Source organism: Centruroides sculpturatus, unplaced genomic scaffold, assembly GCF_000671375.1.
Source record: "Centruroides sculpturatus isolate CEXI.00-Female unplaced genomic scaffold, Cexi_2.0 scaffold741, whole genome shotgun sequence".
NCBI classification, from domain to species: Eukaryota; Metazoa; Arthropoda; class Arachnida; order Scorpiones; family Buthidae; genus Centruroides; species Centruroides sculpturatus.
In genome coordinates this window covers 311158-322293 of record NW_019385067.1, presented here as the reverse complement: position 1 = coordinate 322293, position 11136 = coordinate 311158, and the positions used below count along the sequence as shown (strand labels likewise).

General features: G+C 22.3%; 1 protein-coding gene across 3 annotated transcripts in view; it reads right to left on the bottom strand.

Annotated features, from left to right (window-relative positions):
- LOC111634177 (tubby-related protein 3-like) overlaps positions 1–11136 on the bottom strand; it is a 71053-nt gene that overhangs the window by 39032 nt on the left and 20885 nt on the right. For all 3 annotated transcript variants that reach the window (XM_023378882.1, XM_023378885.1, XM_023378884.1), the window contains exons 2-3: positions 8412–8565; positions 8285–8335 (exon numbers count right to left, since the gene is read on the bottom strand). In XM_023378882.1, coding sequence (XP_023234650.1) covers positions 8285–8335; positions 8412–8565 — 205 coding nt within the window. The remainder of the gene's footprint in view (positions 1–8284; positions 8336–8411; positions 8566–11136) is intronic.

The window sequence follows — 11136 nt, the reverse complement described above, 5'->3', positions numbered from 1 at the left end:
AATGTGGTTGGTTCAATTCATCCTGTAAAGTATACCTGAAATCACTTCATAAAAATTTATTTTTAAAATACAAATTAAATTTAAATATGATCTTACCAAAAATAACATTTTTTTTTACAATTTTTGTATTACAAATACTGTACTGTAGGCCTACATAAATTTTATTAAAGATTTTCGTATTAAACAACTTTCATATTTTTATGAGAATATCTGAATTAATTTGTCATAAATTCATTCAAAGAATATGCTTTAAATAATTTATATAAAATTATAATTTCCATGAAATCTAAATTTTCTTTTAAATTTTTCATCACATTTGAGAGAGTTATACTTTAAAATATCTTCAGTAAGAGTCATTCAAATATATTCAAGACATGTGCTAGACTTATTACAGAGAAGAGTAAAATATACAGGATATTAAATTACGTCATACTCTACATTTGAAAGAAATTACAGTCTTCAGGAAACAATCAATATCTGATTATCGAAGGAAATATATCAGACACGTCATCTAAAATTATCACGTTATAGATTCAATCATTCACTTTTCTAAAATTGATATTAGAAAGTGAATTTCCCCTTTAAACAGTTTCCGGCATGAATAAATCAGAAGTCAAGATGTTGAAATTTAATTTTGCGTTTTTCAAATTTCAAAAATACACAAAACTAAAATTGAATAAGAATTGATGATCTGATAGTTTACGTATAATTTCAATATGTATTATCAAGTTTATAAATTTTATACGTTTTCTTCAAAATTAAAAAATATATATATTAATCAGAACTGTTGTAGACCTGTTGTAAAAAAAACTATAAATCATGTCAGATAATTTAAAATTTAAAAATATATAAAATATTAAGTAAATTTAAAATAGTAAATAAGGATATTTTTAATTGTAATAAAATTAAAATACTATTATAAAAAGTGATTTAATGGTGTACAGTTACATAAGCAATGCTTCATTAAATAATGCATTAAAAAATATATACTTTAATGGAGAAAAAACGCTTTAATAAATCATTTTCGATAGAAATTCTTATTATTTTGGAATGTTAGTTTATCGAAGATAATAATTACATTTAATAAAAACATTATGAATTATCGATTAAAAATTTAATAAATTTTAATAAAAGTCTATATAAAATTTTATTATGAAAATCGAATCAAATTTTTGTTTAAGTCAACAAATATTTTATTGTAATTTTAAGATATTTACAAATTATATTAAAAGTTTTTTTCTTTGAATTAACATATTCAATTAATCAAAAATAATCAACAAAATGTAATTAATTTTTAATTGATAATAAAAGATTATAAGACTTTTTTCAAAAATGAATTTTAAATTAAAGCTTTGTTAAATTGTTTTGAAAATTAATTTCTTTTTAATTTTTCAGAGACTGATTGAAAATTAAAATGAAAAAAAATTACATTTTATATATTAAAAATTAGACGTTTGAAATAAAATGATCGATTTAATATGTTTTAATTAATGAAATTGAAATGTTTATATCAAAACCTGATTTTAAAAGTTTTTAGAATAAAATTATTTGCGGTTTTTGTTTTGTTTATTGACTCAATTGCATTTTATTCTTACGTTTTTTTTATTTTATTCTTTACAAACTCGATCGCTTTAATTTTATAAATTGGAACTTTCTCAAAGACTTTTGTAGTTAAATGGAAAATGTAATTTGCGAAAGAATTCACTTTCCGGATAAATGCGACTTTTCTTCTCCCTTCTTAGAAAGTTATTTTTAATTATAAATTAATTATATCTTTTATCTTTTCATAAACACATTAATTACTCATCAGATTAGCTTACAGCTTTTCATTATTGTAGAAGTGGAGTGTCTTTGTGTTATCGAATTCGATAATTATCAAATTTAGCTTAAAGCTAAAGAATCGCGTAAACATTCGCTATGGCATTTTGAAATTGAATTCAAAATTCTTATTATAATAATTTAAAAATTGACCCGAAGAAAAATGTAATTATTAAAGTTTAACCTTTAGGTAAAAAATATCATTTATATTTTAAAAACTAAATCGCAGAGTTGTCAGTGCGATGTTGCGTTCAATTCAAACTTTGACATCTCTTCGCCTATGACTTGCATATTCTCCACTATAGGGGGGTGCTTTTTGACAGCTGAATTTAGATAAGTTCATTTTATAATTTAGTTATATTAAAGATATGAAGATTGCTATTCAAATTCTAAATACTTCAAAGATTTATAGAAAACTTTTGTGAATTATTATTTTTTTCTTAATGTGAAAACGGTTATCCCGTTAAGTATAACAGAGAGATTATTTTGTCAGTCTTTCAATTCTAGATAACGTTTTAGACAGATAAAATCTTCTCAAAAGCCCATCTTTATTTGATCTTTGAACAGAAAAAATATATATAAATCCATTTTAAAATTTTGTAGTATCGAACAAAAAATAAATTTCCATAATATATCATTATCGCACGTCATTATACACGCTTGCAAGATGGCATACTATGTATGTGTTAAATCTAAATGAATATAACACAAAGTATCATAATGAACTATCATTTAAGAAATTGTATATATATTTTTGTTTTAAATTAAATATAAAACTAGAAATTAATACAGAATATATCATACAACATTTTAACTTTAAATTAATTAACCATTTTAATAATTTACAAAAATAAATTAAATTTTAAAAATAATATGTACGAATTTAATGACATTAAACAGATAAAAAATCAAATTTATTTTTAATAAGTGATTATTATTAAAGTTTTGACAATTTAGAAAAAAGAATAAAAGGTTAGTAAATTTTATTGTAATTGTTTTACTAAGTAAATCCAAACGTAATTATTTTCTTATAATTTTTAAATTAAATTTTAATTTTATTTAAATTTCCATATTAATTATGCTATTTAATGTACTGTACGAGGTACTAATAAATTAAGTAGCATAATGAATGTAATAATTGAATCGAAATATAGTTTATGAGACTCATAATTAAAAAATAATAATTACGTATATGTAAACATAAATTTTAGGAACGATAACTAATAATATTGCTTTAAATAATTTAAAAATGTAATTTAAATCTCTTGCTTAAATAAATCGAATTTGAGATGAAATGAATTATATAACATCATTGTTAAAGAAAAATAAAATAATTAAAAAAACTTAAAAAAATAATTGAGGTAAAGAATTGGAAATAATTAAAAATTACACAAATTATAGACAGAAATTGATTAAAACTTAATGAAAACACACTTAAATTATTCTATTTCAGAAATTTAATACTATAAAAGTAAAGGTTTAATTTAATTTTCTTTAACCGATTGTTAACGAAAATTAAATTAATTATCTTCTCAACTGTTAATTAAAATGCTTATTTCAGTAATTGAATATAAAAAAATCAAGAAAATCATTCTATTATTTTTAATAGCACAATACAATAAATTAAATTGCTAGTGATATATTTACAGAAAATTTATTGTTAAATGAAAGATTTACAAAATTTGAAGTGATGTGAAAATTTATAATAATAAAATGTATAAAATTATTTCTAAAATTTAAAAATTGCATAAGGTTTCGCATGTCTATTATTGCAAAGTAACGAAAGTTATAGTAGCAAAATGATGGAGGAAAAGAAAACGAAATTGTTTCCTTTGAGTCAGAGTAATAAATTGGGAATTTTTCGAAAAGCAAACAAGAATTTTTTGGCTATTTTTAAAAGAAATTAAAAAAATAGCATTACATTCGGAATTATCTTTATCCAGGACATAGTGCATTATCCTTCGATAGACTACTAAGAAGGGAGTGATTCTCTAATTTCATGCTTGCACAAGCATGAAGAAACTTCTTTTATGGGGAAACCTATGGCTTGTATAATAAGTTATTCGATTTTAAAAATTCTACTAAAGTAAAAAAATAATAATAATAAAAACAAAAATACCATTAAAAATTTTTTTTGAAAAAGTTTGATATGGACAATCTACAATTTTTATACAAACACAAAATAAACAAAATCGAACCAATTATTTTTTTGTTATATTTTTGAATAATATATCAAAATCAATCTTTTGAATGATTGGTCGATGCTTTTATCCATAACATATACAACCGGTTATCGATTTTCTTGTTCTTTTATGGTTGACAACCGAATCTATATTGGGAGAGAAGCAAAGCAAAATGCATTTCTTAAGTTGAGGTGACAGTTTTTCTTATAAGCTCCGAAGATATGATCGTCAGGCCTTAACTGTTTCGTATTATCGTAGAAAATTTCATCCAGTATCTGTTTTATGTTTACGTTAAAAGTTATGAAATGCGTCTTCAATTTTTATCTAGATTTACCTTTGCAAAGGTTTATGTAATGTATTCTTTATCCTATAATATAAGAATAAATGCTTCCGAATGCATAGTGGAAAACGATTCTTGTTTATATGCAATCTTAATTCGATTAAAAATGGTTGATAATTTTTTAAAATAGATTATTAATTAACAAGGTAAAATTGAGATAATTTTATACTAATTATAATATCAAAGAATGGCTTAATCTAATATTTATACGAGCTATTGTTTATATCTAAATCATTTTATTAAATAATGATAAAATAACATACATTTAAAGAATACTTTAAGTTAAAATATATTATTTTTTAACTTACAGTATTCTTTGTTATGTTGAAAGTATAAATCCTATAAGTCCTATAGTTATGCTGAAAGTTCTATAAATCAGAGATATTAAAATTCTGCAGGACATTTCTAAGATATTGAAAGTACTGTACAGTACATTTAGGTTTTGACAGAAGAGTTATTTTTACAATATAAAAATTGCCATTTTGAAAATTTCGAGTTATTTTAAAACAATTTTAAGGTCAAGATTCGCGTAGGAATAAATAAATAACATAGATTTAGGTTTTAAAAATTGTCTTCGCTTAACTTTCCTGTCCTTAAAAGTAGCTTTTCTGTAGAAAACCAAAAGACTTTACATGACTTCCCACTAAATTTAGTCTTCGAGGAACCGTGAAAATCTACAATGGAAAAGTTTCTGTGGATATTCAAGGTCTCAAGTGTACAGTACTTCTCTGCACGAATGGCTTGAGATCAAATCATTTTCTATGCTAACAAATAATTTAATACTAAATAAATATTCGATTTAAACAAGTTGTTATAAAGAATAGAAAAATATTTTATGTATCAATAAAAATTAATAATAAATTTGATAATTATTTATAACATTGTTAACATTTATAACGTGCTCCTTTTTCTGTATTATAATGAATCTTATATCTTATTAAATTTAATTATTTTCCTTTAAATACCGAAAAATATTTTATAGAAAATTTCATACTCAAGTTTTTTCAGTAAAAAAATATTTTATATAGTGATGAAATACACGTTAGAAGATGTTTACATTTTAAATATTTAGAAAACTGAAATATATATTTGCCAAAAAGTTATTTTCGTTTCTCTAAAATACTAATTATAATCAAGGGCAAATGTTTTTTTATTTATATATTATATATATTTATTTATTTTATAAAAAGAAAATATTTTCTTCTTCAGAGTTATAAATATATTTATATAGCTGTAAACCTACGTATACAAACCCTTCGAGGGTAAATGTGATATATGAAAAGCATTAAAAGAAATTGTAAAGTAACTTGGAGAATCTGAAAACAACCTTAAAGGAAAATATAAAAATCATCTGATATCTTAAACATATCTAAAACAAATAAATTTAGTAAATATCGATAAATTACGAATAAGATTAATTTTAATAAGTTATAAGAATTTTTTTAAAGTAAAGATGATTGAAAAATGCACTAATAGAAATTTATAAAAATATCGCATGTAACATTTTTTTATATAAAATTATATATAAAAATTTACATAATTAGTTAAAATTCAGGCCGAATAAAACCATGTAATGATATGAAAAAAATAATACAATGAATTATAATGAAAAATAATTATAGTTTATTTTTTTAAAAATAAAAATTGTTTTTAAAAAAGCTTCAATCATACAAAAAAATTAAAGAGCAAATTAAAAAAATTAAAATTTTTAACATTTCAAAAACTTCTTGTATTTAACTCTTTTCTTCATATTTTGTAAGCATTAATTGAAAAAATTCTCATTAGAATTTTTATTTTTAAATTGAAAAGTACGTAAACGTTATACAGACTTACATAAAAGTTTTGTATATAAGAACATATATAAGTTTTTGTGTTGTCGTGTCTACACAAAAATTACAATAGCCAAGATAATAGAAAACGGACATAATAAAGCATCGCTATAGCGCTTTCTAAACGAGAATAGAAGTTCCATTGAACCATTATTGACTTCTCACAAAATTTTTCTTTCTTTACCAAGTAACACCGAAGAAAATGTTATCGATGACCAATCGAACAGATAACGGACAGAATGGGTATTGACATTGTCCATTTTTAATTAATTTACTTAGACCCATTGTTGATCCCGGATCAAAAATTTTGGCTTAGCTTCAATTTGACTCAAATTTGTAATAAATGACAACCACATACTAAGTTAAAGAAGTAGTAAAAATTTACTAGATGGCAATAAGACTTAATATTAAAAAATATAAAAAAATATTAATATGTTTTAATAATTTTATATAAAAAGAATTAAATTGTATATTGAATTAAATTAGATAAGACTACGATCGTTCTTAAAATACATTTAGTTGATTATTTTGTTGAATATATAAAAGAATTTCGATAAAAACAGATGAAAAACTATACAAGAACATAAAAAAATAGGGTTTTAAAACTGTTCACGACACATCTACTTGGAATATCGAACGACAAAAGAAACCTAGAATGGAATTTAATGAAGGAAGTTCTCTATATGGAAATCTACTTAATAGAGAAATCAGAAAATTCTGGTAATTCTATTTACTACCCGCATTAGCATATGTTTACCCAAATCCCTTTTCAAATCTTCTTATTTGTTCGATTGTAACATAAAGTTTTTTCCCTTCATTTTTTTCTAAATTTACTTGTATCTATTGATTTAAATATCTAATTTAAGAAATCATTAAAATTATGTTTCCGTTCGTTAAAGCTCAGATACTTAGTTTCGTTTATGCATTATGCACAGACAAACAGACAAATAAATCCAATCAAAAGTAAAGGAGCGAACAGATTTAATTGGGAATTCTGTACGGATTTTAGTTGTTTGTAAGCTTTATTATAAAGAATTTATTTGAAGTAATATATATATATAAGAAAAAGAAAGAACAGGAAAATATGTGAAATAAGAACATGTTGCTGTCAATCGATCTTGGTCGAAGATGTATGTTGTGTGTTCAAAATGATTTCAAGCATCTTATTTAGGCTCGGATTTCATTTCTTTTCTTTTTTCCCATCCTTAACTGTCATCTGATAACATCCAAAACCGAGAAAAATTGTAAACTTCAAAAGAATTTCTTCCAAGCATTTTAGCTGTTTTACGTAAGCTAATCTTACAAATTTGCAATTTTTTCCTGAAAATATTTTAATTGGAATTTAAAAAAAAACAAACGTTTAAATTTATAAAATTTAGTTTTTCGACAATTTTATTTAAAATTTAAATTATTAAAGGCAATATTTCGCTTAGTTTAAAAAACATTAAAAGAAAAATATCGAAGTTTAATAATTAAAAGTAGAAAAATTGATAAATTTTTATATATAAAATGTTAATAAAATAATAAATAATTTTTTGAGATTTTTAATAAAAAAACTTAAAAATTTTGTATTGAAGGGAATTATTAAGCTAAGTATTTTATAATGTATTAGCACTTGTTTACATTAATGAATAAGTTCACAAATAAGCTATTCATTAACCAAAAATAATGTTATTTATCAAAGAATAATTGTCAATTTGTAATTGCTCATTATTTTTTAATAATTATTTCCGTTTATATAAAAAACAACATTGTAGACTTGTTAGTTGTATTAAGTACCGTAAACAGTAAATTCTATTTAATTAGAATTAGAATTATAGATCTTAAATCTATAAATTAAAATACGATTAAAATTATTTAAATTTCAAATTATAAATAAAATATTATTTTATATTTAACTTTCGTCGAAATTGCAATTAAAAAATAGTAATTACATTTTAATCAAATATTCTATTTCTATCTCTATTATCTCTATTAAAATCTAACTATTTATTAATTACGAAAAATGATGAAGATAAATATAATTAAATATTTAATTGGAATTAATTAGGGTTAATAACCTTTAATTTTAACTATGATTAAGAAATATTTTTTAAATGAAAGAATTTCCAAACCTAAGACATCCTGGCTACTGAAAGATGTAGTTTGAAACGGGCCATCATAACCTGTTAAAATTTATATGTTATAAAACTGATCAAATTTAAAATAAATTATTATATAAAAAGACAATATGATATTTACAACTAATCCGACTAACGGCATCATCTGCCATTAATGGTTTTATGTCTTCCTTTTCTTCCTCATAATTTATTTTAGGATGACACGATGTCGGTGTCTTTTTTGTATGTTTCTTCACTTTATTTTGCTGTCCTTTCTTCTGATCTGCTACTTGTTTCTATTGAAAAAATATATAAATGTTTATATATTTAATTTTCGTTTCTGTTTTAATAAATTACAACGTACTGTACGTTTATTGAAACTTTTCATTTATTAAAAGTAAAAAGAAACCGGCTTGCTTTAATTCATTAAAAATTCGTTTTTTTTATATTTGGCAATGTTTATTAATTTAAAATTTCTTTAAACTTAATTCTGTTATCGAAACTTACATCAAAATTGAACGAGTTCTTACACAATTAAGTATCTAAATATTGTAAATGAAGTATTTAATGAATGAAATATTTACATTGTCTGTTTCATTTTAAACAAATATATGCTTAAAAATTAACTGATAAGAGTTGTAAAGCTGGTTGTTTTGTTTAAATTGTAAATTTCTCTTCTTTTCTTTATTACATAATTATCTTCTTACTTGTTACTTTTCTATTAGTTGCAAAATTAAGCAGCACATTTTTAGATAATTGAATATTCAGATTTAAGTAGATATAAACTGATTAATTTTATTTTTAAAGCAACTATATTATATAATTAAGCAACCTCTTTACTATTAATTCTTTAAGTTAAGCAATTGAATCTATTCTATTTTCTTCTAATACTTCGCTAGATAATTAAGCTCTATTCTTAATAATAGTTTAGCAGTTTACATAATTAAAGTCGTTTCTTACTTTAATTTAGTAAGTTACACAATTAAACATTTTTGCTGTTAATTCAGTATAGTCTATTTTGGAAATGGGTCCTTTATTTTTTAATTTAGTTCACTAGGTTACTCCATTAGTCCACTAAATTTTTCTTTTATGTTAGTTTGGAAATTAACTTCTTTTCTTATCGTTAGATCTTTTATCCTGAATTTGTTTACTATGAAAGTCGCAAGTTTGCTACTTTTGTCTTAAGCAGCAATTACTATGTATTGTGTCACAAGTAATTCGAGATTCATTAATAACAAAAACAGTTTATAATAATAATTATTATTATTTATATAAAATTAACAAGGAAAAATTCAATTACAAAACTATCAAGTTTCACAAATTAACAAAATTATTTTCTAGTTAGATACTCTCAATTGAAATTAATTGCATTCTTTACATTTACAATTCTTTTTACAGTTAATAGTAAATACTCTAAAGATATTATTTACATTAAATAAATAACATCGTGAACTCAATTTTTCTAAGGAACTGAAATGTGGAATTTAAGCTGAATGATGCATTTAATCTATTTATTTTATTGAGAGTTTTAAAACAAAAATGATCATCTTCTTATACTTATATAGTCCTTTAGAAAGAGAGAGGAAAAACTATCACTTTTATGCTTATCAATTATATAACACTTTATTTGTTTATCGTTTACATTATAAAATTATATATATTTATCTTCACAAGAATTATAGATTACTCAATATATCTATAAAACTGACAATTATAATATTGTAAATTCTTATTGTACTGTACTGTACAGCTATTATATTCGAGTATATATGCAAATATACATATAATTGATATATAAAGTATTATGTATATTTTTCATTTATGTATTATTCAAATTTCTCTCCTTACGTCTCACTGTACTTATTATACAGTATATACGCGAATGTTAGTAAAGAGGGAGGGAGAGACAGAAACAAAATATTCAACTATATATAAAGAGAAACTCTAGAAAGAAAAACGTTTTTTAAAATGACATTTATTGCCAAGTCAAATAAATTGAGCATCAATTTGTAAGCTGACTTTCAGTAGTTTTCATTGTTTTACTGCTTGACTCTTTTGATCTCAGCACGTCTCATCAAGAACAATAATGACCGTTTATGTGGCCATACACTTCATTGACCTGGGTTCATTATTGCCAGGATAAGAAATGTCGATAGCTTTAGCTATAATTTTTAAAACTCTTCTTTATCTTTTCTTAAAGACTTCTAAGGGTTGCAAGTTTTATTTAATTTCCACTATCACAAAATTGAATTGATTAGATAGGAATTAATCACCGCGTTAGATTAAATCTACAAGCAATAATATATTTTTATAAACGTTTAGATATATCGATGTTATTTGTATAAGTTAATCTACAAAATAACAAAAACTTTTGTGTTGTGAAGGAACCATTATCTAATTTTTCTCTTAATTTTCTTATTTAAAGATAGGTAAATAAAGGAATTTGAAAAACAAGAATAAGATAACTTATTAAATAAAGTACAGCACATTATGATCAATACATTAATTTAATATGTACAGTTTAGATTAAATAATCGAAACTACAGCCGATTTGAGTTTCTAAAGATAACATTTCTCGTTAGAAGTTTTATGAGATTTAGTTGAAATTTAATTTAGAAAATCCTATGAAATTTTCTTCCAGAAATTTTATCTAGAAAGTTTCGTAGAAGTTTCATTTAAATTATGTACGAAAGTTACATTTTGGATATTACGAAAATACATTTAAAATACTTTAATTTTAAAAATGAAAAATAAAATAAAATTACTGTCTTCTCGTTTATTTATTTTTATAATAAGTTATATAGAGAAGAAATCTTATTTTTAATATAAAAATCGATAAAATAACATTGAATAGAATGCACGTTTCA